At 35.9% G+C, this 27,802-nt stretch overlaps 1 protein-coding gene across 7 annotated transcripts; it reads left to right on the top strand.

Moving 5' to 3' along the window:
• Positions 1-196: 196 nt before the first annotated feature.
• LOC148947900 (uncharacterized) lies at positions 197-27,014 on the top strand. Of its 7 annotated transcripts, none has more exons than XM_089095542.1 (5): positions 197-328; positions 1,591-1,824; positions 17,028-17,204; positions 23,279-23,478; positions 26,452-27,014. In XM_089095542.1, exons 4-5 carry the CDS (start codon positions 23,367-23,369, stop codon positions 26,874-26,876), a joined length of 537 nt encoding a protein of 178 aa, XP_088951668.1. In that variant the 5' UTR covers positions 197-328; positions 1,591-1,824; positions 17,028-17,204; positions 23,279-23,366; the 3' UTR covers positions 26,877-27,014. The 7 variants fall into 7 exon arrangements, with proteins under 7 accessions (XP_088951668.1, XP_088951662.1, XP_088951665.1 ...); XM_089095536.1 differs by having other exon boundaries at positions 23,308-23,478; XM_089095538.1 differs by having other exon boundaries at positions 213-267; positions 23,308-23,478.
• Positions 27,015-27,802: the final 788 nt, after the last annotated feature.

Below are 27,802 nucleotides of genomic sequence, written 5' to 3' on the forward strand. Positions count from 1 at the left end.
AAAGCTGTCTTTAACTGCCTCAATATAGGTGGTTTCATCAATGATGTATAAAGCCTATTATTGAATAATAATAGTCTAATCTCTATATTTAATTTCCCAGGACACCCCTGACATAATCATACAATACGAAAAAGGTTAAATGGATTCATCCGAAGCCTATAATTGAAGAAGAAGAAGAATAGTCTAAACAATAATTGTTTAGACTTGATATGTATCCTCAAGTAACATAACACTTAGGCTACTGCCTTTTGTGTGCTCTTTTTGAGTGTAATAATTGCTTTGGTACTTACCTGTTTGCCAGTAAACACTCAAGAATTTGGATCTACAGGTACAGGGTTGAAACAACTAAGATGCTTGGGAGACATGTAGGTAAATTGGGCTGTAGCATATAGGCTATTTGCATATTAGGGTGGGGCTAAGGGGTTAAGTAGTCTATTTAGGGGATACATGCAAAATATTACCTAACCAGCCTGTGATCTTGCCTTTACTTTTGACTTACCTATCCGCAAAGATATTTGGTCAATATATACCAAATCATATTATTGAGTTTCAAATAAAGTGAATAGACAATTCGATGCCTTTTTTTATGCTGATTACGAATATAATAAGCATTTCTATTGGAAATTTATTTCAGCCCCCCTCCCCTATATAGGCTATAGGGTAAGACACCCAGTAGTTGGCCCCCTGCCTATTCTCAGACAGAATCATTTATACTATTTTAATAACTAATTTACAATGAGCCAATTGTATGTCGGAGTTTAGGCAGAATTGTCACTTGTTAATAAATTCAAAAATAGGAGGCGCTGTACAAGTGAAACTATTTGAATTAGTAACCTACTTGTTCAGAAATTTTTTGATACAAAAATTAAGTTTCTAGGGGGTATAATACAGTAATTAGAGTAGTTTAAATGTCAAAAAGTTTTCAAAGTGATTTAAGTGTCCGACTACTGGGTGTCTTACCCTACCTAACCCTGAATTGGCATATATAGGGGGGAGGGGGGGGCTGAAATTCATTTCCGATAGAAATGCTTATTATATTCGTAATCAGCATTAAAAAAGGCATCAATTGGTGTATTCACTTTAGTCCTAACTCAATAATATGATTTGGTAGATATTGACCAGATATTCTGCATGCTGTTGCAGAAAGAGGCATAAAATATTTGGTCATCAAACCACTTGACTCAATATACAGTAATTGGTCAATATTTACCAAATCATATTATTGAGTTTCAAATAAAGTGAATACACCATTTGATGCCTTTTTTTATGCTGATTACAATTATAACAATCATTTCTTCCCCCCCCCTATATATGCCCATTCAGGGTATATATTTCTACATTAGGGGGGGGGTGGGGGCAAATTTTAACTTTTAATTTTAACTTAAATTTAAACTTTACCCCCACCCCCCTAATGTAGAAATATATACCCTGAATTGGCATATATAGGGATGGGCTGAAATTCATTTCCTATAGAAATGATTGTTATATTTGTAATCAGCATAATAAAAGGCATCAAATGGTGTATTCACTTTATTCCTAACTCAATAATATGATTTGGTAAATATTGACCCAGTAATCTTTGTGTTATAGGGTAAAGGCACCAATGATTCAACATTGCAATTTCGGAACCACTGTCAAAATTTTCCTTCAAAACAGGATAGCTCTGCTTAGCCGTGACTTAGAGCACCATCTCTTGGAGCCATCGTTATATTTCGATGGTGCGAAACGTGGACACTATATCCGGTACACCCAGATAAGAAAAGAACATTAAATTCGGTCAGTTTCCTGTTTTCAACACAAAAGGAGCTACCAACAATTTTTCAGGTATGTAATGTTCAAACTGTCATTACTTGGTTATTTATTGCAAGAAAAAATTGGGATAAGCACCAATGTGTTGAGATACATCTGATCTTCTCTGAAATGTAGCCACATTAGCTTTTTCTGGATAAAATTAAATGAAAATGGCAACGGAAATTGCATTGTTGAAACTAGGTTCCAAGTGTCAAAAATTCTTGTTTGATGTAGTGGAATACCAGGCAGACTAAAAATGTTCCTTCAGCTGCATTCAAGCATAAATATCTGCTTCTATCAAGGGATTTATTTCTTTGGCGAATATCTCATAGTAACCTTGTCGAAATTTTGGACAGACAGCAACAGGCCCTGTCAAAATATAGGTGACTTTGTTGAAACTTCACTGGACATGTAAAACAGATGAGAAATAATAGGTGTCAAAATTCCAGGATCCACTGACAAAACCATAGGCACCATAGCTGTCAAATTTTTGGGTGCTTTCTGTGCAATAAGAGATTTTGATGATTATTATTTCTAATAATATTTCAGATGAAAGAACATTTAAACAAAAGGTTTTTTTTTAAACTTTGAAGTTTTAGGCTACTTACAGACACTGAATTTTTCCATCTTCTGAGGAACTGCTGCTTGGCCTCATACCATGCAGGGGCGTATATTGCTATGGGGCAGACCTTGTTTGGCCCCCCTTCTACCTGATTTTGCCCCCCCCCCCCCAGATCTCTTTAGATTGTACCCTTATTTATCCTTCATCCAAATAAAAAATATAAATTTTATCAAATACGAAATGACGCATAGGCCTATGTTTTAGACAAAGCTAAGAATCTGCATATGAAAATAAAATCCACTAAATCAAATAAACTTCTTAAATTTCTTGAAATCCACTCCCGTTTTCCTAGACCCCATCCCTTCCGAAATGCTAGTGAAACAATTTTGTTATACTAAATACTATTTGTATTTAATAATTTATATTAAAATATGTTGTACCAATTTGGTTATACCAAATACTACATACTTGAAACGATTTTGTTAGTTTTATTACTTCTACTTTTTGTGTTTTAGTCTTTAATACTTTTATACATTAAATGAAGTTGAAGAAAAACAAAGAAACAAGAATATACATGTCAAATACACCAGGTTCTGCCCACAAGTATTCCCCAAGTATTTAGACGGGTGTTGAATTGGGTTCTGACTTGCGTCAAAAACAGGTGACTTTTTTGTTGTGTCGATTTTGTAGGTGAAAATGCTCTAATTTCGGAAAATTGGAGTTTTGTACCCTTTCCAGACAAAGCTTCAAACTTCTCATCAAACAGTTAGATTCCTAGATGTTTTTCCTACATACTGAAAACCTTTTCAAACGGAAAGTCTTTAAATTAAGACTTCTAGAGTAGAAAAACTGGCTTTTTACAAAAACTGTCAAATCATCGGTTCAACACCCAATACAGGTGTTGAATTGGGTTCCCACTTGCGTCAAAAATAGGTAACTTTTTTGTTGTGTCGAATTTGTAGGTGAAAATGCTCTAATTTTCGGAAAATTGGAGTTTTGTACCCTTTTCAGACAAAACTTCAAACTTCTCATCAAACAGTTAGATTTCTAGATGTTTTTCCTACATACTGAAACCCTTTTCAAACCGAAAGTCTTTAAATTAAGACTTTTAGAGTAGAAAAACTGGTTTTTTACAAAAACTGTCGAATCATCGGTACCTTTACCCTAATAAAGCATCCCAAATGGGATTGCAGTATGCTCTTAGAAATTGGTATACCAGTGAAAAGGGTATATCAAGAGTCATGATTGGTACATCACTGAAGCCCCTTCCTCCTCCCACATGCTTATTATTGTTAATGCCCTTAGACAAGTTTATCCTGTATATGGAAAGCTTGTCCCAAACAAGACAAGATTTAGTCAGTATTGTTGCCTGATTGTAGGCTATAATGAGTTTGAGTGTGATGATTCTGATGAATTAACTGGGATTACAATAGCCTATGCTCTTAGAAATTGATATACCAGTGAAAAAGGGTATAATGCAAGGCGCAGTAAGTTCACCAGATCTATTCAATAGTTCTATAATCCTAGCTCAATATGAAGCCCCAACAATGTGCATTTTATACAGGAGTAATGTGTTGCTTACTGGTCTTGCTGATGATATTTTAAATATTAGTAGAACTCTACATGGAATGAAGAGATGTTTTATTCATTAAAGGTAGAATATACTCGTGTTGGCCATACATTTGATTTATCAAAAACTGACTTGCTACTTTTAAATCTTAAAGTGTCAACTTTTGACATATGTGTTATGCTAGAAGATACAGAAATCAAACCTGTTCATTTACTTACCTAAGAGTCATGATTGGTACATCACTGAGACCCCCCCTCCCACATGCTTATTATTGTTAATGCCCATAGACAAATTTATCCAGTATATGGAAAGCTTGTCCCAAACAAGGCAAGATTTAGTCAGTGTTCTTGCCTGATTGTAGGCTATAATGTGTTTGAGTGTGATGATTCTGATGAATTAACTTACAGTGAATTAAATCCCAATTGTCAAAGTTTATGAAATAATAAAAGACCCAGTACATAAATAGTAAACTCCTATATGCCAAAGTGTTCAGAAAAGTCTTATCTATCATAAGAAATTGTCTGGAAAACAAAATATTTATCCATTGCCCAGATATAGGGTACTTCATTTGCCATAGTGTCATGCCATCTATTAATCTAGACTTCCTCAAGTTATTCTAACTGGATAGGTAGTGCTGTGGACAGCTCTTTTTCTTGAACATATGATTCATAGTGCCATCATAATCATCCTTGCTTACATAAACAATCAGCAACAAAAAATATCAACAATTAATCTATATTAATAACCTACCAAATTGAGTAAATAAACCAATTTGTTGACAATTGGCTGAGGTTTGTTGTTTTTTATATATTTTTGATTGGTTTCATTGAGTTTCTTTTGCTGGTTTAGTAGAATATATTATGTCTAGTAGGGCTAAAAGAAAACAAATAAGCCCAATTAAGGGACATGACAGATGTGCTGCTTGTTCTACTGAATTGGAACAAGCTATAGAGTGTGGTATTTGTGAGGTTTGGATTTGTTTTGAATGTCTTGACCTGTCCCCTGGAGAAAATAAATTATTAAGCAAGATGATGCAATCCCTTACCTGTTCCTGGTCATGTCCAGCCTGCAAAGTTACCCCCCCCCCCTCGCCCCTCTAGTGAGCAAGCTATGATAAATATGCCAGCAACAGCTATGGATAATTCCCTAAAATCTTTCAGGGAAGATCTTCAAAAATAGTTGGGCACCACTAGTCAGTTGACCCAATCACTTTCCCAACTGAGAACTGACATTAAAAGTGACATCTTGACCCAGGTTAGTGATATTGCTAAAAGGGTATCCCATATTAAAAATTCTCTACAATTGGTTTGCTTTGTTTCAACTGTTCAGGACCTAGTAATTTCTACAGAATCTTCTAAATTGTCTCAACATCCAGTAGCCCAATTAACTGAAACCAATGTTTGGCAGATAGCACATTCAGAGCACCTGCATTTTGAAAGACATCATAACATTGTTGTGTATGGTATCCCCACCCAGACTGATGATGCAGTTTTCCTGTACAATTATCTATTACACAATTTTTGGAGTTGACATTGGTGCCCCCCCCCCCAGCCCAAGTAAAAAGACTTTCTAATAGCCAGCAACTATCTGTTAGCCACCCCCTCCTCTTGTCTTTTCTGTACCATCAACTGAATTTAGAAGGCAAATAATACAGAAATCCTTTGAAACAAAAGGATCAATCAGTTTCTATGGTGATAGTCCTAAGGAAGATTGCATAAAACACAAAGCTCTAGTTGAGGAGCTGAAATGCAGAATAGCAAAGGGAGAGGCAGATTTGATAATTTGGTGCCATCATCCAAAAAAACTTACCAGTTGGAGCAATTCCCCAGACCACTCCAATGTCCCACTAATGTATGTGCATCCTTCTACCTCTGTTAATTGTTTAAGTGTTTATGGACCTGCATCACCAAATTCTGTCTCTCAATGGTCTAGTAGTAAACATAATAACAATATTTGCCTGTATGATGCTGACATTTCTCCTGTTTCTTCAGCAACAACTTGGTTACCTGATGTTTCTTACTTGTTGTTTCATAGTCCAATAACTTTACCAGTCCTTTAGTTCCTGCATCCCCTCAGTTTCCTACCTCTCAGGGAATGCGCTTCTTTAGCTCCAATGTTGATAGCCTCCCTAATAAGCTTTCTGAACTTTCCTTTCATATGAAATCTTGAGGAGTGGACATTGCAGCCATTACAGAAGTTTCACCAAAAAATACCTTGCCAGTCTTAACTCCTGATGAAATCAAAATCAATGGTTACCAATTATTATCTAATCTGAATTTCCCACTTTTCCACAGAGGAGTGTACCTTTATATTAGAGATTGACTAAATGTTAGTCACATTCAATTCAATTGTCTGAATACTGATGGAATTAAGTCTGCATGGATTAAAATATACAATCAAATAATTTCAATTGTAGTGGGTGTTGTTTATAGAAGCCCCAGTGCTATGTGTGTTTTGGACTCTGAGTGTAGTTTGACTGCTATGTTGTCTCATGTGATGTCCAAATTTGCCAGCTATGATCTTGTCCTTATGGAGGACTTTAACCTTCCTGAAATCTAATGGATTGTTGAATCTGGTTTTTGCAATAGAGATTCTCCTTTTTTGTCTACCCTCTCTGATTATTCCCTCTGTCAAACAATCTCACAACCAACTCATTACAGGGTAGGTCAAGTCTGCAACATCCTTAATCTGGTTATACTCAGCAACCCTGACCTACTTATTAAGAATGTAATAACCACACCTGTTTGTAATAGCAACCATGTAGTAATTATTTCAGAGCTATGTTTGCCTACCAAACATCCTTCCTCTAAGCAATAAAAATATGTAAACTACAAAATAGTCTCTGATAAACTTGCCAAAGTCAACTGGAAAACGCTTATTACTGATGATATTGAGGAGAGTGGGTCAAATGCAAAAACGGGAATTATAAATTTGGAAAAGTCATGCACCAGAATTTTTCAGGTAAAACAGGCAAAAAGTTTACCATTTTTAACCACTAAAGTAAGCAAGCTAATCAATCAAAAACACAGAACATGGAATCGCTGTAGAAAAAATAAGACCAAAGAAAACTACATAGTCTTCAAATCCCTTTGTAATCAAACAACAAATCAAAGGTAGGTGTTTAAGAGAAAGTTTGAGGAAATATTAGCTGAGGACGTTAAGGATAACCCTTAATTTTTCTGGCATTATGCCACTCAAAAATGTAGCAGCAGATGCACAATCCCAGATATCATGCACAGCAGTAAATCAGTTGCTGATCCTGAACTGAAAGTTGATATTTTCAACCAATATTTCTCTTCTGTTTTTTGTTCAACTACAGTATTGTTTATCCTACACCTCCTTTATATGATGCATCACATAATATGGAACCAATTCTGATTACAGATACTTTGGTACTAAAGGAACTCACATCCCTCAAACTGAATAAATTCGCTGGCCCAGATGGCACTCACCCACATATCCTACATGAATGTTGTACAGTTTTGTGTCAACCTCTTTCCCTGCTGTTCAATTTATCATTAAATCCTTCTAGATTACCCTAGGGCTGGAAAATTGCACATATCATTCCTATTTTTAAAAAAGGTAGAAAGGACCTTGCCAAAAATTATCAGCATGACATCAGCAGTTGTTAAGGTTCTTAAAAGAATAATCAACTCTGTAGTTGATAAACACCTTGAAGCAAACTATGCTTTACACAGTTCACAACATGGCTTTTGTTCTGGAAGATCTGTTGACACCAATCTCCTTGAATCATATGATCACATCACCAAGTTGCTTGATATTGGGGTGCCTGCTGACATGATTCTTGACTTCTCTAAAGAAGTTAAAAGTCTTGGCTTTTGACAGAGTGTATCACAATCAACGCAATTAAATTATGTGCAGTAAAGCTTGAAGAGATATCCCTGCTCTGAATCCTTGATTTTCTTTGTTTGCATAATCAATGTGTTCAGTTATTTGACAACTCTGGTAATTGTATTCTTTCTTCCTCAATGCTTGTTCTGAGTGGAGTTTCTCAGGGAAGTGTCTTGAGTCCTACACTATTTAGTATCTTCATCAATGATGTTCCTTCCATTCCAACTCTTTATGCAGATGACCTGAAGCTTCTTTGACCAGCTTTGTCCTGTGATGATCATTCCCTACTACAAAATAATCTTCAACTGCTGGGTCAATGGGTTGAGGCCTGGCTTTTTGAATTCAATGTTGCCAAGTGCCATACCATTCATTTTGGCAAACTGAATCCTTGCCGCTCTTATTTTTTCTTAGGCCACCCACTCTCCTCTGTAAATAATGAGCAAGATCTTGGTGTCACTATTGACAATGAAGTCAAGTGCAGCAGTTATGCTAAGAGGTCTGCTGCTAGGGCTAGTTTAACTTTGGGATCGATTAAGCGTACTATTTCCTCTTGTTCCCCTAAAGTCATCAGTCTTCTTTATAAGGGACTTGTGCATCCTAAGTTTGAAGTTGAAATGTGTCTTGCCTCTCCATATTTTAAAAAAAGACTTAAAAGTTCTTGAAGAAGTGCAGAGACATGCTACTAAAGTGATATCTGGCATGCAAGAGCTTTCCTGCACTGTAAGACTATCACAGCTGAATCTCCCTACACTTGTATACTGGACAAAAAGACGGGATGCCATATTAGCCTTTAAGTTATCGAGGGCAATGTTCTCCCAGCAATATTCCCTACTGCTGGCGCTAATTCAGGAACCAGAGGTCATCACCTGAGACTTGTCAGGTAGTCTACAACTTCTAGAGTCCATACTTGATTCTTCTCAACGTGTATTGTCAATAATTGGAACAAATTATCATAGGCAGTGCAATTGCGCTGCCTAAGTAAAGAACAATATATTATTTTTTTTTCTTCATACCAGGGCACTTTGTATTGAAGGAGTTGTCGTAGAAACTTCCAAAAGGGCTCATTCGATTGGAAATTGGAGTGGCTAGTGCCCTTTTTAACAGTTTAAAGTGATTGGAGTGCAACTAGCCCCCCCCCCCCACGCCTATCATTCCCCCAGACACATCCAATAAAAATTTTAAGATAGCCATTTTGTTCAGCATAGTTGAATTCCAGATAGAAAACATTTTTTTGAGGAGGATACACCTCCACAACCCCCAGGGCAAGGGTTTTAAGTTTATGCCCCAGGAGCATATAGGAACGACGTTGGCACAATGTATTATTTATTATTTTTTTCTTTAGATCAGGGCACTTCGTATCAAAGAAGTTGTCATAGAAACTTTTAAAAGGGCTCATTCAATTGGAAATTGGATTGTGCCCTTTTTAATAGTTTAAAGTGATTGGAAGGCAACTAACACCCCTTCCATGCCCACCATTTCCCAAAACACATCCAATCAAAATTTTGAGATACCCATTTTGTTCAGCATAGTTGATTTCCAGATAGAAGTTATGTTTTTGAGGAGGATAGTCCCCAACAGCCCTTAGGGCAAGGGTTGTAAGTTATTCCCTAGGGATGTATAAGGTATATAGAAGGCATTGTCATAGAAACTTCAAAAAAGGCTCATTCGATTGGAAATTCAAAGGGCTAGTGCCCTTTTTAATAGTTGAAAGTGATATAGGGTGACTAACCCCCCTCTCACGCCCGCCATTCCCACAAACACATACAGTCCAGAATTTGAGATTGCCATTTTTTTCAACAACGTTGTAAGCTTGGTAAATTAGGTCTTTGAGAATAACAACCTTCCCACAGCCCTCAGGGCAATGGTTGTAAGTTATGCCTTGGGGGCATATAAGGTTTTTATAGAACGCGTTGTCATAGAAACTTCAAAAAGGGCTCGTTCGATTGGAAATTGAAATGACTAGAGCCCTTTTTAATAGTCGAAAGGGATTGGAAGGCAACAAACACCCCTTCCAAACCTACCATTTCCCCAAACACATCCAATCAAAATTTTTAAATAGCCATTTTGTTCCATGCAGCTTAAAGTTCAGGAAATTATACCTTAGAGTAGGACACTCCCCCCCCCCCACAGTCTTCAGGGCAAGGGTTATAAGTTATGCTCTGGGGGCATATAAGGTTTTTATTGAAATATTTGTTATAGAAACTTGAACTAAGGGCTCATTTGATTTGAAATTCAAAGGGCGTTGTCTTAGAACTTCAAAAAAGGCTCATTCGATTGGAAATTCAAAGAGCTAGTGCCCTTTTGAATAGTCAAAAGTGATTGGAGGACAACTAGCTCCCCCCACGCCCATTATTCCCCCAAACACATCCAATCAAAATTTTGTGATAGCCATTTTGTTCAGCATAGTTGATTTCAAAAAACATTTTTTGTTTTGTTCAACCCTCAGGGTAAGGGTTGTAATTTATGCCCTGGGGGAATATAAGGTTTTTATAGAAGGTATTGTCTTAGAAACTTAAAAAAAGGCTCTTTCGATCGGAAATTCAAAGGACTAGTGCCCTTTTTAATAGTCAAAAGTGATTGGAGGGCAACTAACCCCCCTCTCAAGCCCAGCTTTTCCTCAAACACATCCAATCAAAATTTTGAGATAGCCATTTTATTCAAAGTAGTTTCAAGTTCTGTAAATTAGGTTTTTGAGAATGACAACCCCCTCACAGCCCTCAGGGCAAGGGTTATAAGTTATGCCCTGGGGACATATAAGGTTTTAATAGAACGCGTTATCGTTAAAACTTCAAAAAGGGTTCATTCGATTAGAAATTGGAATGGCTAGTGCCCTTTTTTATAGTCGAAAGTAATTTGAAGGCAACTAATACCCCTTCCACGTCCACAATTTCCCCAAACACATTCAATCAAAATTTTGAGATAGCTGTTTTGTCCCGCGCAGTTTAAAGTTCAGGAAATTATATCTTTGAGCAGGACACTCCCCCAACAGTCTTCAGGGCAAGGGTTATAAATTATGCCCTGCGGGCATATAAGTTTTTAATGAAATCTTTGTCGTAGAAACTTGAAAAAGGGCTCATACGATTGGAAATTCAAAGGTCTAGTGCCCTTTTTAATAGTCGGAAGTGATTTGAGGGCAACTATCCCCCCTCTCATGCCCACCTTTCCCCCAAACACATCCAATCAAAATTTTTAGATAGCCAATTTATTCCACCTTGTTGAAAGTTTGGAAATTAGGTCTTTAAGGATGACAAACCCTCCACCCCAGAGCCCTGAGGTCCAGGGTTGTCAGTTATGCCCTGGGGGCAAATAAGTTTTTTATTGAAATCGTTGTCGTAGAAACTTCAAAAGGGCTCATTCAATTGGAAATTGAAAGGGCTAGTGTCTTTTTTAATAGTTGAAGGTGATTGAAGAGTGACTAACGCCCCTCTCACGCCCACAATTTTCCCAAGCACATCCAATCAAATTTTTCAGATATCCACTTTTTTTCAATATAGATGAAAGTTCTGGAAATTAGGACTTTTAGGATGATAATCCCCACAGAGCCCTCAGTGCAAGGGTTTTAAGTTATTCCCTGGGGGCATATACGGTTTATATAGAAAGTTATCTTAGAAATCATAGGCAGCGCAAACTAGTGCCCTTTTTAATAGTGGAAAGTGTTTGGAAGGCAACTAACACCCCTTCCACGCCCACCGTCCCCAAACACATCCAATCAAAGTTTTGATATAGCCATTTTGTTCCACGCAGTTTAAAGCTCAGGAAATTATACCTTTGAGCAGGACACTCCCCCTACAGTCTTCAGGGCAAGGGTTATAAATTATGCCCTGGGGGCATATAAGGTTTTTATTGAAATCTTTGTTATAGAAACTTAAAAAGGGACGCATTTGATTGAAAATTCAAAGAGCTAGTGTCCTTTTTAATAGTCAAAAGTGATTGGAGGGCAACTAGCCCCCCCCCACACCCATCTTTTCCCCATACACATCCAATCAAAATTTTTAGATAGCCATTTTATTCAATGTAGTTGAAAGTTTTGAAAATTATGTATTTAAGGATGACAAACCCCCAGGGAATAGGTTGTAAGTTATGCCCTGGAGGCATATAAGGTTTTTATAGATAGAGTTGTTGTAAACTTCAAAAGGGGCTCCTTCAATTGGAAATTGAGAGGGCTAGTGCCCTTTTTAATAGCTGAAAGTGATTGGAGGGTAACTAAACCCCCCCCCTGTCACGCCCACCATTCCTCAAAACAAATCCAATCAAACTTTTCAGATAGCCATTTTGTTCAACGCAGTAGAACGCTCTGGATACTTGGTGTTTGAGGATGACCCCCCCCCCCAGCCCTCAGGGCAAGGTTGTAAGCTATGGCATGAGGGCACATAAGGTTTTTATTGAAAGTGTTGCCATAGGAACTTCAAAAGGGCTCTTTTGATTGGAAACTGAAAGGGCTAGTCCCATTATTAATAGTTGAAAGTGATTAGAGAGTGACTAACACCCCTCTCATGCCCACCTTTTTCCCCAACACGTCCAGTCAAAATTTTGAGATACCCATTTTGTTTAATATAGTTGACAGTTCTGGAAATAAGGGCTTATTTGATTGGAAATGGAAAGGCCTAGTGGCCTTTTTAATAGTGGAAAGTGATTGGAAGGCTTGACATTTTTATAGTAAAGATCAATGTGGGTACAATGTATTATTTTTTGTTGTTGTTGTTGTTTAGACCGGGGCACTTCATATCGAAGGAGTTGTTGTGGGAACTTCGAAAAGGGCTCATTCAATTGAAAATAGAAAGGGCTAATGCCCTTTTCAAGACTCGAAAATGATTGGAGGGCAACTAGTCCCCCTCCCGCGCCCACGCTCTCATTTGCCCATTATGTGTAAAAACTAAATGTTGGCTTAAGACTAAATCAAAATGCACTGTGTTAATGCTAATTCCCAATAAGGCATCTCAGCAGTATCCCAAGAACGACTGAGGATATTATGTTCAAACTTTTGGGGCTACTTCTGCTCTTAAAATTTAGCCAAATCAAAATAGCATTAGTGTATCCAAGCTATCAAAAAAAGTAAATAGATTTTTTTGCAAATGGTATCAAGTTTTCCATTTCTGGTCAACTAGAAGAGGTATGAAACTAAATTAAACACTACTATTTGTGTTAAGATTTTTAAAAGGGTGCATGTTGTTAAAAATTGCTGAAAATTTTTCTCTGGCATACAAATACCAGGCCAAACTATAAAGTCTTAAAGAAATGAAAAGATTTAAAGTATCATTTTCTTTTTCCCTGAAAAGACTATGTCAATATAAAACAAACAGAAATTAATAAAAAAAAACTTTTTCCACGAATAAGTTTTTCAAAGAAAAGTAAAGAACTCCATTAAACAAAAAATGATCAAAAATAAAATCAAATAATCTACCAAGCACGAAACTACCACAAATCAACATTGATGAATAAATTAAACCCAAAATGAAGAAAAATTACAATAGATAACCAATTCAAACTCAAAACGAGCAGAAATTAACATAAGTTGGGCTCAAAACCCCTATGCCTTCCCAAGGCCAGAACAGAATTTGCACTTTACTAAAAAAAATACAGCTGAATGTGCATTGTCAGTTTAATATACATATACTGATATTTAGTAATCAAAATGTTAATATTACTCGATTTATTAAAGTTATAAAAGTAAAAACATTTATGTTTTTTTCAGTAAAGTGCAATTTTGGTTCTGGCCTTGGGAAGGTATAGGGGTTTTGAGCCCAACTTATGTTAATTTCTGCTCGTTTTGAGTTTGACTCGGTTATTTATTGTAATTTCTGTTCGTTTTGGTTTCATTTATTTATTGATGATGATTTGTGGTAGTTTCATGCTTGGTAGATTATTTTATTTCATTTTCGCTAATTTTTTGTTTAATGGAGTTCTTTACTTTTCTTTGAAAAACTTATTGTGTGGAAATTTTTTTTTTAAATTAATCTAATGAAACAGTTACTGCTGAATCCGTTGATGCTTTTAAACAAAGGCTAGATGCTGAATGGTTCTCCAGAGAGTGTAAATTCAATTGGGATGCTACCGAAGATGCAACAGCACCTGGTCACCAGTGAACCTGCATATAACTAGTCTCATCATTCCGGAGCTCTACAAGGAGTAATCCTTAGACTACTCCTAGTTGCAATTTAAGGTAATTTAAGGTAATACTGGCTTTTCCCTGTATTTTTCGGTTTTGGGATTGTTTTACACAGACAGAAAAGAAAAGCTGCGTATGATTTATATCAAGTATGTGAAATATTTGCTTGGGCTCCCACCATGATCCAAAAACAAGTATTTGGTCAGTATGTTTGGACTGTTAGACCCTGCTTTGTCAGTTCCTATCAGAGCAGTGAATTTCCATCAAAAGTTCCTGACTCTAGGTTATCTTTGGATAACTCTTCAGGGATGGACTCAAGATGAAAATTTTGTTTGAATGTTGATGTTGAGTTAGCATGTTTTGTTATATATATCTGTGTTAAACTGTGTTTCGTTGTTTCTCTTTTTTTTTATACTCTGCTGCCCATTGCATTTTATACAGATTTGGTAGGTAATATATCCATCTATATATACATCATATCATATAATGTAACACTTAAATTTGTCGAGATCTTTATCCGTCTGAGATAAAGAGATCTTTATCTTTATAAATTCTTTCTATACATATTATCCACCTAGTTAGAGGGACTAATTTAGCTCTTGTGCCTTACTTAATCTGGCTGGCCAGATAAAATAGTTTTTCTTTTGTGTTTTAATTGTTTCCCCAAACTACTAATTTATTTCCGTTTTCCTTTAAATGATTTTTCAAATACATAACTAGTTTGATAATTTTGACAAAACTTAGGTATAGTTGGATATTATTTTCATATTCTATTTAATAAATGTTTTTACATATTATTTGTTGGGTATATTCCCTTTTCACAAATCTGGTAGTTATTGTAGAGGGTAGAAATCAGATAGGAAAAAATGAACAGCATTAGATTTTCCATTCAATGATCTTTTCAAATATAATTTGGACTGTAGGTTTCTAATCTTTGATGTGATATAGCTAAGATAGCTTCAGATGTTTGGGATTGGCTGATAGTTGGACTGGAATAACTTGTGCATTGTCCAAAAAATAACTGATATTTGTAAATAGCATAAAATAAGGAATGGGATGGTACTATTTCTATTTTATGAAAGTGTTTCATTCCAAAGAACACTAACTCTGGACAGTTAGGTCTACCCTTATTTAATTTCGTTATTTCATTTTTCTTTAAACTTTCAAATTTTTTACCCTTGTGTCCTAGTCTATTTAAATATAAATATTCTGCTTCCCACCACTTGCCTTAAATTAGATTGAATGTATCCACAATAGGGTCTGTTTATGATTTAGACATTTTGTTCTAGCTTTAATACCCCTTGTCTATGGTTAGGCAGTATGATTCAAGTTTAGGCCCAAGGTTGATGTGTTTGTCCATGATTAGGCTCCACTATCATTGCTCCACTGTTGACTATTACTGAATTTGAAATTGTTAGTTTTATATAGGGTTAAAACGTTCCAGCTAATCACATATTTACATGAAACACAGCACTTTAGAAAAATCGAAAAGTGAAACAATCCACTTTATAGGTTGTGTAATAAAGATTTTACAATGACACAACTGTTGAAAGGGTTATTAGGTGTCCAACTGCTGGTTATCTTACCCTAGCCTATGGCCTATAGCCTATTGGTATATCTTGCACCATTCAGGGGGTGTGGGATGTAATTGCAATGGCAAGAGTTATCACATGTCAAAGAGAATAGAATATGGAATTGCTGGATGTATTTTTTTGGTAATTATTTTGTTAGTTGCCTAACCATCTGGAAACTACTTCAAAATTTTCTAAAGACACATCAACTTTGAAAAGTTTGTGTAAAAAAAAGAAAAGAAAAATTCACAAAGTTGATTCAATGTTAAATTCTCAAAGGTTACAAAGCTGCATGGCATGATTACACCCATGCTTTAGAATTATTCATTTTAAAAAAGCAAAATTAAGGCTTTGTTCATATATTGCATGCCGCAAGACAATTGGATGTACTTTGCAGTACATTGCTACTGCTTTGCAGTAGCGATCTGGGCCTCAGGGAACAAAGAAAGGTATTTTAGGGAAGAGGGTGGCTCAAAAGGGACAATTCAAAGATTTTGATGGTGGTTATGATGTAGAAATGGCCTTCAAGAATGCCAAAAAGTCTATTCGATGAGATAGAACTCATAAAAATCAACAATACAATCTGCCGAGACAAATACTATTCTGGATATAAACATTTTTCAGAAATCATACTCAAAGTTAGAGTAGATGACAGCATGCTCAATCCAGTAAAAGTAAAACCAATGTTGTATTGTGATTAGTCCTCTCCTGTTTATACTCTTTATCAATAGAATGAGTTGAAGTATCATCAGCATTTTGAAAGTCTGGGAAGTTTCAAGCACTTAGACAGCCAAACTTTTGTAAAATTCTATAAGCAGATTGTCAGACCTAAAAATAAACTATGGGAGCATGATTTGGGGATCCCACTACACAGTAGACTGGAAACCATCAAATAGTTTTTGAACATATTGAAGTTAATAGACTTAGCTACAATTTTTGGATATATACAAGCTCTAGATGACTGGAAATCACTCCCAGAAGCAGTTGTGAAAGCAAAAAACCTAATAGGATAAAAAATAGTCTTGATCAATTTTGGAAAAAACATTTTTACATCGCATGTGAACTTTAGACTGGACACACAAAATTACTGGTAGCAGTCCGGAGAGTGTTGAAAAAGGTTTTTTTCTGATGGAAGTGACAATCCCACAAGTGACATAAATGCCAAGTAACTTGATTTCATCAACTCTATGAGATGCCATGAGAGGCTGAATTTAGCACTATTATTTAAAAAGGTGAAGTTTAATACAATAGACTTGCACATGTTAACAGACACATCTATTGTATAAACCTTGTCACAAGGGCTATTATGTTCCCTGCTTTGGTAGGGATATTTCCAGAGGCTTTCTCTTGGAAATAGAGCTCATTTATACTTCCTCTTGTTGGATAGCCTAATGCCAATTTGTTTGCCATAAGAAGAAATAAAATTGTTTCCAAAAGAGCACATTGGTATACATTGCAGTTGATCCGTAGGCTATCTAAAAAATTCACCCTTGTATTTAGTTTTTGCTTTCTTATAGTGAGGATTTATTACTACTTACTACTGTTTTTTCCATAACTATTGTTTGTGCATTTTAGGAAGATTTGATGACATTCTGTCTCACAGAAGAGGAGTTCTCTACTTTCTTCAACTTGTAGCTTTGGAGATATCAGATCACCAAGTATACTAATATCATCTGGAGAAAGTAAAATTTATATTAATCCCAAATATGGTGGAACCAGTAAGCTATTTAGAGCCTTCTTTTGGTGAGATGGGTAAGTCTAGCTCTTTTGATGATGTATTCCTTTAATAAGTGTCAGGGTTATAGTAAAAGGTTGGCTTAAATACAGTGACCAAGAAATTTTCCTGGGGGGAGGGCATCTTAGCTATGGTTTTTTTTGTAACCATACCATAAACATTGGTTCAACCCAGTAACTGGTAGTTTAGTTCAGTTTTATTTAAACCAGTAGTACAGCAATTTAAGTATGGCCTCAGGGCTAAGGCTAGTAAAGGAAACTAATTATAAATAATATGGATACAAACTGCAGTGTAAAAAGTTGGGTAGCATAGTAGCAATGCTACTTGGAAGTTTTCATGGCCTAGTGAAATTTGTTGGCAAATTTTGTCTGAAAATACTATTTTAAAATATAAAAATACGTTTTACTCAGAGAAAAGCTGTCAAAACAAAAGTTATGCTTCTAAATTGTTAGCAGCTTTTGGAATTCTGTTGAATCCTGCTACTGGCAGCTTTTTCCACACCTGGATATGAAGAATAATAGTTATAAATGAAAAAAAACTATTTCTAGATTTACACTTGATTTATCCAGTTTAACACCAAACTCCAGCAGCTACTATTTTTTCTAGTAACAACTCACCACAGTACCAAGTTGCCTGAGGCCAACACCGCTACGCATGCTCCTCCTTTATCCCAATCTACTCAAAGCCTTCCTCTTTACACCCTCCCAGGAAGTTCCTATTTCCTTTAAATCTTTCTTTATGACATCCTCCCATCCCAACCATGGACAACCTGCTTTACGCTTAGCCCTAGACAGTTGGCCAAAAAGGACAATCTGTGGCAATCTATAATCCTTCATCTGCAGAATGTGTCCTAGCCATCTCAACCTTTCTCCCATTATAGCTCTAGAAAGTGGGATTGAACCACACTTTTTGTATGGCCTACTGTTTAAAATACACTCAGTCAGCTGGATAACCAGAACAGTCCTTTGGCAATTTATTTGGAAAACATCTAGCAAATCTTTGTCTGCTTTTTGGAGTGCCCATGCTTCAGAACCATATTTGAACACTGTCAAAAACACAAGTTGTGCTGCTAAAGTTTTGGCAGCTTTTGGAATTCTGTCAAATTCTGCCACTGGCGGCCTTGAAATTTTTCCATACCTGGATATGAAGAATAGTAGTTATAAATTTTCTCTTATTTTTGCAATGCTCAGTGCTAAGAGAGAGGTAGTCCAGTCAATTAAAAATGCACATATTAACACATAAATATGCACAAATCAAATTATCTATCTCCCTATTGTCTTTAGATTACTTTTTAATTCTGTTTAAGGCCATACTAATTTTGGTTTGCACCTCAGTCAGCAAATCTTAAGTGTGACTCTGCAGTAATTATGCCAGCTGAGAGATCTGACTGTATGTCTGGCATCATTGAGATACCTCAAAGATCACTGTTTCTTGTCTTTCACATCTGACTATGTGACATGCAGACACACACACAAAAAAAAGAAATCAAAAATCTTTGAGAAACAGTCTATGTAGAAATGGAAAACAAAGAAATACAGAAGACAAATAAGTATCTTTTAGAGATCAACCAGACAGATTTGTGCAAACAGCCTTAAAACTGAACTGTTCACTCCCTAAAGTTTTTAAAGTGACATTTAAATGTTAAATGCTATAAAACTTCCAGTAAACAATTAGTACTAGTAGTTTTTGTAGTAGTAGCTGTAATAATAGTAGTGTTAATATAGTTATAATAGTATACACATTTTGCATTTTGTCTAGTTCAACATCCCCCTTAACATGTCTGGAAAGTTTCAATGTAATACCCTAGAACATTCTTGGGATACTGCTGATATGCTCTTTTGATAACCTGCTTGTACAGAGTGTGTTTTTATTTAGTTCAACATCCCCCTAAATGTTCCCTGAAAGTTTCATCATTGTACCCTTAGTCTCAGTAGTAGTAGCCATAGCAATAATTGTGGTAGTAGCAGAAGTAGCAGCAATAGTAGCAGTATGCACAGAGTGCCTTTGGGTTTGTTCAATGTTGCTTTCAACACATTTTGAAAGTTTTAAATTAATATTCTGAGCTATTCCTGAGAAATTGCTCATACACCCTCTGGGCAACCTGAACACACAAAGCATGTTTTGATTTACTTCAATGCCCCCTATATGTCCCAAGTTTCACCTCAGTAGAAGTAGTAGATATATCTGTTGTAATAGAAGCAAGGGTGATAACATGCACATAGTGCCTTTTGGTTAGTTTAACACCCCCCTCAACATGCCCTTGGTCAGTTGCTCATCCCCCTCTTTCTTTTAAATACTCTGAGTCATTCTTGAGTTTCCCGCTTTTGACCACCTCTGTGCCCATAACATGTTTTTATTTAGTCCTACAGTTCTCTCAACATTCTTTGAAAGCATCCCTTGAATGCACTTAGTCTTTTTGAACACCAAAGGTCAAACATGCCTTCTTTCTCAATAACAAATACTATATATAATAATGGGCAAATGACATAACTTACCGCCCTTGCCCTCAGGGCTTTTGGGTTGGATATCCCCAGAGTCATAGTTACTGGACCATTCAACTATGCTTGAAAAAAAAAAAAATCACTCTCAAAGTTTTGATTGGATGTGTTTAGAGAATTCATTTGCTTGGAAGGGGGACTGCTTGCCCTCCAACTTCTTTTGACTCATAAAAAGGGCACTATAACTTTTCATTTCCAATTGAATAAGCTCCTTTAAAAATTTTCTGTGATATTGCTGCGCTGCCTGTGATATTTGCTTGTATGCTTTTTGGAAAACCTGCATGCATATATATTTTGTTTTATTTAATTGACCCCTCCCCCCTTAATGCTCTCTAATAGTTGTAATCCTGTAGCCTACACGGGATGTCTACATTGTTTGAACATTCCTCAAAATTTTCGCCTTAATACTTTTAGCTTTAGTAGCAGTAGTACCAGTAGTAATAGCAGTTGTAGTAGTAGGACACAAATATGGCCATTTGGTTAGTTCAACATCCCTCACAAGCCCTGTAAGTTTCAACTTCATGCGCCAGGTCGTTCCTAAGATATTGCTGATACGCCCTTTTGACAACGTGCATGCAGACAGTGTGTTGTGGTTCAGTTCAACTCCCTCCTCAATATTCCCTGGTAATTTCACCTTCATACACGTAGCAATATAATAGTAGTCACAGTAGTAGTATTAGTAGTAAGAGTGCTAGTAGTACTAGTTGTAGGACTAGTAGTGGTATTAACAGTGATAGCGCTAGCTCTAGTACCAGCAGCGGTATTAACATGTTACCTTTTGGTCAGTTGAACATCCCCCTCATCAAACCCTGGAAGTTTCAACTTACAGTAATATAATTACTAATTGCTATGATATTGCCAATATGCCCTTTTGATAACTTGTATATCCATAATATTTTAATTTAGTTCAATTTCCCCCTCAGCACTTCTTGAAATTTTTATCCTAATATTTTTAGCGTTATTAATATTTGCAGTTGAAGTAGTAGTTGTAGTAATAGTAGTAGCAGTGGTACTAGTAGTAGTAGTATGCAAATATTATCTTTTGGTCAATTGATCTTCCTCTTTAAGGATTCCTTGAAAGTTCCAACTTAATACCCTAATCCATCTCAGAGATATGCACTTTCGAGTATCTGCATGTCCATAGTGTGTTTAGATTTAGTTCAAATCTCCTCTCTATTTCTCTCAAATTTTCACATCATACCCTTAGTCTTCCTATTAATAATGTCATAGTAGTAGTGGTAACAGTAGGTGTAGTAGTATTGTTGTATTAGTGTAGTAGTAGCAGTGGTAGCAGCAGTAACAATAGCAGTAGTAGTATGTACATGTTGTTTTTTGACAGGTTGAACATCCCCCTCATGATCCTTGGAAGTATCAGCTTGATACTGTAAGCCCTTCCTAAGATATTGCTGATATGCCTTTTTGACAATCTGCATGCACATAGTATGTTTTGACTTAGTTCAACTTTCCCCTCAAAATTTCCTCAAATTTTCACCTCAATATCCTCACCCTTAGTAGTACTTGCTACAGGAGCAGTAGTTGTTGTGGTAGTAGTATTATCCTGCAAATATAGCCTTCTTGGTCAATTAATTATCCCCTTTATCATTTCCTGGAAGTTCCAAATTAATACACTCAGTCATTCCTGAGTTATGCCCTTTTGACAACGAGTATGCACATAAGGTGTTTTGATTTAGCTCAACACTTCCCTCAACATTCTCTGAAGTGTTCATCTGAATGACCTTCGTCTTTTTGGATACTAAAGGTCAAACATGCAAACCTTTCTCAATTGCAAATATTATATGTAAACAATGGGCTATATAACTTAAAGCCCTTGTCCTGAGGGCTCTGGGGGAGAGGGGTTGACATTCCAAGAAATACAGTTTCTGGACCTTTCAACTATGCTGAACAAAATGGCTATCTCGAAATTTTGATTGGATGTGTTTGGCGAATTGATGGGTGTGCTAGATGGGCTGACTGCCCTCCAATTATCTTTGAATCTCAAAAAGGGTACTAGAACTTTCAGTATCCAATTGCATAAGCTCCTTCCAAAGTTTCTACAGCAATTCGTTTTATACAAAGTGCCTTGGTGAAATAAAATAATAACACATTGTGCCCACATCACTCTTTGCCTAGGCAGCGCAATTATGCTGCCTATGATAGGATTTTAAAACCTACTGTTGGAAGAAATAGCCTACCTGAAATCTTGAAAAAAAAACAAAAACATTTCTTTAGAGGCCAAAAAAGGCAACGAATTTATAAAAAAAAAAACTTAAAGGTCTGTCAGGTTCTCTACAACAATGTTTAGATGTTTACAACCTAAGAAACTGGTTTGACTTTCCAGTTTTGAAGAAAAGTTTGATCCTAATAAATTAATGTTGTGAACCATTACGAGGAATAACTAGGCTACATTCTGCTACAAGGGTGAGAATAATCAGACTGTTTTGCAGTCAGTGCCCTTCTAGAACTCTCTCTCTGTCCAGCCAGATTAAAATTTTGTGTTCTAACCGCACTGGAGATAACCTTGGGGACGGAATTTTGTTTGTATTTTATTCTTTCTTCCGATTAGAGGTGAGTAATTTCGACCAACAAGATGGCTGCCACGAGTTATTCTTTTTCTCTCCGAGGGTGGCGCTTCAAAAACGGATGAGGCATCTTGCATGGCCTTGTGTCTGGTTTAATTTTTCCTCTTTATCCGAGGGTGGCGCTTCAAAAACGAATGAGGCATCTTGGATGGCCTTGTGTCTGGTTTAATTTTTCCTCTTTATCCGAGGGTGGCGCTTCAAAAACGAATGAGGCATCTTGCATGGCCTTGTGTCTGGTTTAATTTTTCCTCTTTATATCCAAACAAAAACACCCCCTGGTGGGCATATTTTAATTTGGCTGCTTTTAATCACTCTAGTCCTGTCATGATATACAAAGATGAATTTTATTTATGTATACATATGTTGATTTAATATGCATATTAAATATGTGTATTAAATATGTAATCCATTTTTTTCCACCTTTAAAATTTGGATGAAAAATCGTTTCTTGCTTCCGGCTTATATGCAGTATATTGGTTTTTAGACTAACTTTTTGCCCTCCCCCCCCAAAAAAAAAATTCCTGCGTATATTTGTTCCTTGATTAGAAATGGTCAGAAATTACTACCACAAACACACGTGCACACAAGGGGCTCCCCGGAGATTGGCTTATATGCTCCTGTACTCTTTAGAAATGTTAGAAATTACCATAGCAAACACACTTTTTTGGCATTTCAGGGAACCTGAAAAAACTTCTTTTTGTCACATTAGAAATTAAAAAGAAATTGTTTGAAGATAATCCATACAAGAAGTACCTATTTTGAGAGAACATTTTAAAATTCTGTTTGGAGGAGTAGGGGTGCGGAGGTAATAACCTTGATTGGAAGGGTGTGTTCACTGTCTTCTTTTCACTTTCGGTTATGTAAGAAAACCTTCTTATTGCATTTTTAAATTTGTCCTAAGAAAATTCCATTCCAATTACAAATTTCATTTCTAGTTAAAAAACAAAGTTAAAACATTTCCCGACTGTAGTTTAAGAATATGCCTTTTTTATTTGTAATTTTCTCGAAATCTAGGCAAGTCCATCTATTTTGTCCGGTTTCAGATATTGAAGACACAACAAAAGGCCGCGCTGAAGGCTCGTTTGAACCTACAAATTTGGTTATGCCGCCTATTTGTGAAGATTCGTCTTTGCCTGTTTCACCCTGTGTCTCTGGCCAGATTGATATTGTCTCTGGGCTCTCAGAATCTAGTTCAACTGCTGGTAATGACAAAGGTACCTTAAACTTTTATGTAAATAGTCCTAATATCAGCTTCCTCATTTATAGAATAGAATACGATTTATTGGCTAAAATAGCACATAAGCTAGCATAAGCACGTCAGAACAATTACAATGATAAAACAGATGTTAAGGGATAAACATAAAACAAAAAATTAAATCAATCATTAAAATGGGAATCAAAATAGGGTACAAATGTTTTTTTGTACTTCATGGTCAACATTTGGGTACACAAGTCAAGTTGGGTAGTTGGAGCTCTATGAGCATTGAGTCTTGCATTAGGAAGGATTTAGGGGTTTTCTTTAAATGGGGGAGAAAACGTCAATGATAGTCAGAACTAAGGTGAACACTTGTGACCCAAAATCATGGTAAGGATGTGACGTCGTGATTCCAACGTAGTAAGTTCAAGTCTAGCCAAACCTTCATCGTATGTAGTATAGGACGTACCCAGTATAATTTTTATTTCTCTTTTTTGGATACTTTCAATTTTCGAACATTGGTCTTTGGTTAAGCCAGTTTTTTAGAACAGGGCAAGCATATTCAAGACAGGGTCTTATATAAGATCAATAAATTATTTTCTGGTTATGGATTGATATGGAAAACCGTTCGAGAAAGGAGAAAGATTTAAGGAGAAAACTACCAGACTTAAATAAGTGGGAAGTGTGGGACTTCCATTTAAGGTTACTGACCAACTGCACACCAAGGAGTTTAACCGTATTTAAATTTTGTATGCAAAGGTAATTATTGATCGAGGGTATATTTTTTTAAAAGGAGAATATAATGAAACTGCTTTTGGGTATGCTTAAGTTGAGTTTAACATTGTCAAGATCATTCTTTAAATTGTTAATGAGTGAGTCAAGTGTAACGTCCGTAGTAGTAGAGGTTTGACTAGAGAGTTGTCAAAGCTTGGTAAAACATTATTAAAAACAATTGGGTACATTTCACAACAGCGAAAGATAAGTGTTTCCTTGCATAATGTGACTTTTCTAACCTATATCCTGGCTGCGGTCACATTTTGTGCTGGTAGCTGAACTTCAGGTCGTCCAGTAGCTTTCACAAAAATAAAAAAAAAACGCATCATAATTTGTTTATATTCATTTTTGTTACGTTTATTACGAGCGGGACAAACATTGCGGGGGAGGGGGTCAAACCCCCTACCCCCCTGGATACGGCCCTGATTGGGTCTTTTCTTTTTACTAAGTACAAAAAAAGTTTCTTCAAATGAAAGTAAAGAGTGAGATTGAAACATAAGACGAACAGAAACTATTTCATATATGAAGGGGCCTGCCTCCTCCTCAATCTCTCGCTCCTTACCGTTTTTCTTTTATAAAGCTTTAAAATTACCTTCACGTTGACAGATCTTGGGTTTACTTCCTTCTGCTTTCGATTCGGCTTCCGCCAGAATTGTAGAAGAAAATCCTCGTGTCTTATTAACTTCAAATGTATATTACTTCAAATAACTTCACATAGTTTCACATAACTTCACATGCATATTACTTCAAATAACTATACATATAAATGTATAACTTGAAATAATTTCACAAGGATATTTCATAAATATAATATATATAATATAATATATATTGAAAACCCGTCGTATACAATAAATGTACAATGACAGAGTATACAAAAATGCGAAAAGAGGAAACAAAACGATAATATACTAAAGAAAAAAAAAATAACAACAAAAGCAACAACTTCTTAAATAGTATACAAAATAGTACGAAAAGAGGAAACAGAAAGATAGCATGCTCAAAAATTCCATCAGAAACGACAACTTCTTCGAAAATAGCAACAAGGACAACAACTGCTGAAAAAAGGGAAACAAGAGGGAAAATTTAACAAGCAAACTTGCCCACTCGTGCTTTAGAATTGCTGGTTTTGCTTTTTGCCGGCTAATAAGTGTTTCAAAAGCTAGATTTGAGTCCGCTAGGTTTTAGCGCCGAATCAGAAAACTATTTTTTGTCCAAGGTGGCAATTTTAGTAGGTACTTTGCAAAACGGAAAAATAAAGAGCGGATTTTAGACTTTTCACGGTTTGCCAATAAATTCCAGAAAAAGGTCACATATAATATATGTGGCAGAGCGGTAGCGTTGTAAATACTTGCCAGTAGTGGACGGTTAAATCTCAGAGTGGATTTAACGTTCATATTGCGCTTCATATTCTGTTAGCCTGACCCGCTACCATTTAGCTAGGGACTGTGCCTTAGGCTATATTAGAGAGAGTAAAGTTTCTTTTAAATCAACAGTATTATGCATCTTTCAAAAGTGGTGGAATTAAACTATGAGTTGGTAAACCCAGCACATATCATAAATATCATACACATAATAAATAAATACCATCTTTTTTCCAGGGCATATGTTCAACCATCACTGAACGAAAACTGTAATATTGACAGTATTGACTTTGTGGTAGGGGCTGCAAAATGTACATTTGCTCTTCATAAGAAAAAATCTAGGCCCGGCACTGCAACGTTGTGGTTTACAATTTCTAATTAAAATTGAGAATTATCTTAAACAAGAGGCCTAAATAAAAGGACTTGCTAATTTTAATTTAAAAAAAATGTTAAATTAAGTATTATTCTTAAATTAAAAAATATTTTATATCTAGATGAACTATTTCCCATAAAGAACCTTCCTTTGTTAATCAAGTTCCTATTTGTGTATATGTATAGTTTCTATATAGGCACCTTGATCATGCCTACATGCAATGGGTATTTGTTGATCATGGTTTAGTTGTTTTTATTTATTATTTTTTTCTAATAAAAAGGGAGGAAAACAGTATTTTGCAACATTAATTTTTTAAAGCAAAATATTTTGCCAAAAAAACTCCGCTAAGTATCTATTTTGCTTCGTTACAAAATTAGATTCTACATTCTAAAGTTATTGCCTTCTAAAAAAAAACTCTGACTAAGATAAGAACCTAGTGGTACCTCTTTTGATATTCCTAAGATTATTTTTCTTGTTATAGATTTGTATCTGTCATCAGCCAAGCCACCTTATACGACTGACTATCCGAAGGTATATGTAAAGGAAGAAATAGAATCAGCTTCAGAGCCAGAAACCCACCAACCCTGGATAGAAGAAGATGAAGGTCACATGAGAAGCTTCACTTTCATCAAAGTGGAAGCGATTTCTGAAATGTATGATGCCAGACAAGAAGAGATTGAGAATCCTGTCGTTCGGCTGCAGAAAGTACTCTCCTCAGCTGTAGAAAAGGTCTATGATTGCGGTGTTTGTGGTAAAACATTCTCCAATAAACGGGGATTAATAGATCATTCAAGGATTCATACAGGTGAAAAACCATATCAGTGTGAATGCTGCAACATGAGCTTTGCTCGGAGGCAGAATTTAACTAGACATAAGAGGACCCATACTGGTGACAAACCATATTAATGCCCACACTGTAAAAAGTGCTTCAGTCAAGGGCCACGTTTGACTAGTCACATGAAAATCCATACAGGTGAAAAGCCCCATGAGTGTGAATTGTGTAAAAAAAATTCGCCGAAAGACATCGCTTGAATAGACATATGAGATCTCATACAGGTGAAAAGCGGTATCAGTGTGAGTTATGTCAAAAACGCTTCGTCCTAAGTCAGAATTTAAGGGATCATAGAAGAGTTCATACAAGGGAGAAGCCATACGAATGTAAAATATGTCAGAGGAGATTTGCGAAAAATTGTAATTTGACTGTTCATTTGAGGATACATGGTATAAAATTGCCAAAATGTGAAATTTTAGACAAGCCTAGCCCATCTGAAGATACACTGACACTTTTCCCCTTAGATACGTAGGCGTGATCTTTATATTTATTAGACTATAGCACCTGCGTTTTTCGTTTAGATACAGAGATGCACTTGTTAACATCTGGGAACACGTTAACCGATAAAATATATAGATAAAACAGAATAAATAGATTATAATATATAAGATAAATATAATATATATAGATATATAATATATATAGATAAAAACAGAATAAATAGAATAAATATCGACTGTATAAATAGATTCGAGATAGATATTAGTAAACATTGTGCATAAGACTTGATTAGAAAATTACATTTAAAAAGTGCAACAGATTTCCAACAAAAAGACGGTTACTTTTTCAACAAAAAGTAGACCATCACTGCTCATAGGGGAAATCCCCCTGGTGAGAAAACTGTCAAACTTTGAACTATTCAATACATTCAAATAGGTTCATATTCAGAGAGAAAAACCTTTCAGTCAGTGCTCCCTTATATAAAAGGATATTAGAGCTTTCTGTGATTAGTTCCATATTTAACACATAGCTTGCTTCTGTTTCTTGTTTTATTGTTCTT

The sequence above is a fragment of the Artemia sp. Qi Xiang Cuo genome, chromosome 10 (assembly GCF_049724085.1).
Source record: "Artemia sp. Qi Xiang Cuo chromosome 10, ASM4972408v1, whole genome shotgun sequence".
Lineage (NCBI taxonomy): Eukaryota > Metazoa > Arthropoda > Branchiopoda > Anostraca > Artemiidae > Artemia > Artemia sp. Qi Xiang Cuo.

Excerpts from the sequence above, each read along its gene's own strand:
- LOC148947900 (XM_089095536.1), top strand. The coding sequence starts at position 17,159 with ATGGTGGAACCAGTAAGCTATTTAGAGCCTTCTTTTGGTGAGATGG. Across the intron at positions 17,205-23,307 it reads GCCTTCTTTTGGTGAGATGG|ATATTGAAGACACAACAAAA; the intron begins GTAAGTCTAGCT and ends GTCCGGTTTCAG. Across the intron at positions 23,479-26,451 it reads AACTGCTGGTAATGACAAAG|ATTTGTATCTGTCATCAGCC; the intron begins GTACCTTAAACT and ends TTCTTGTTATAG.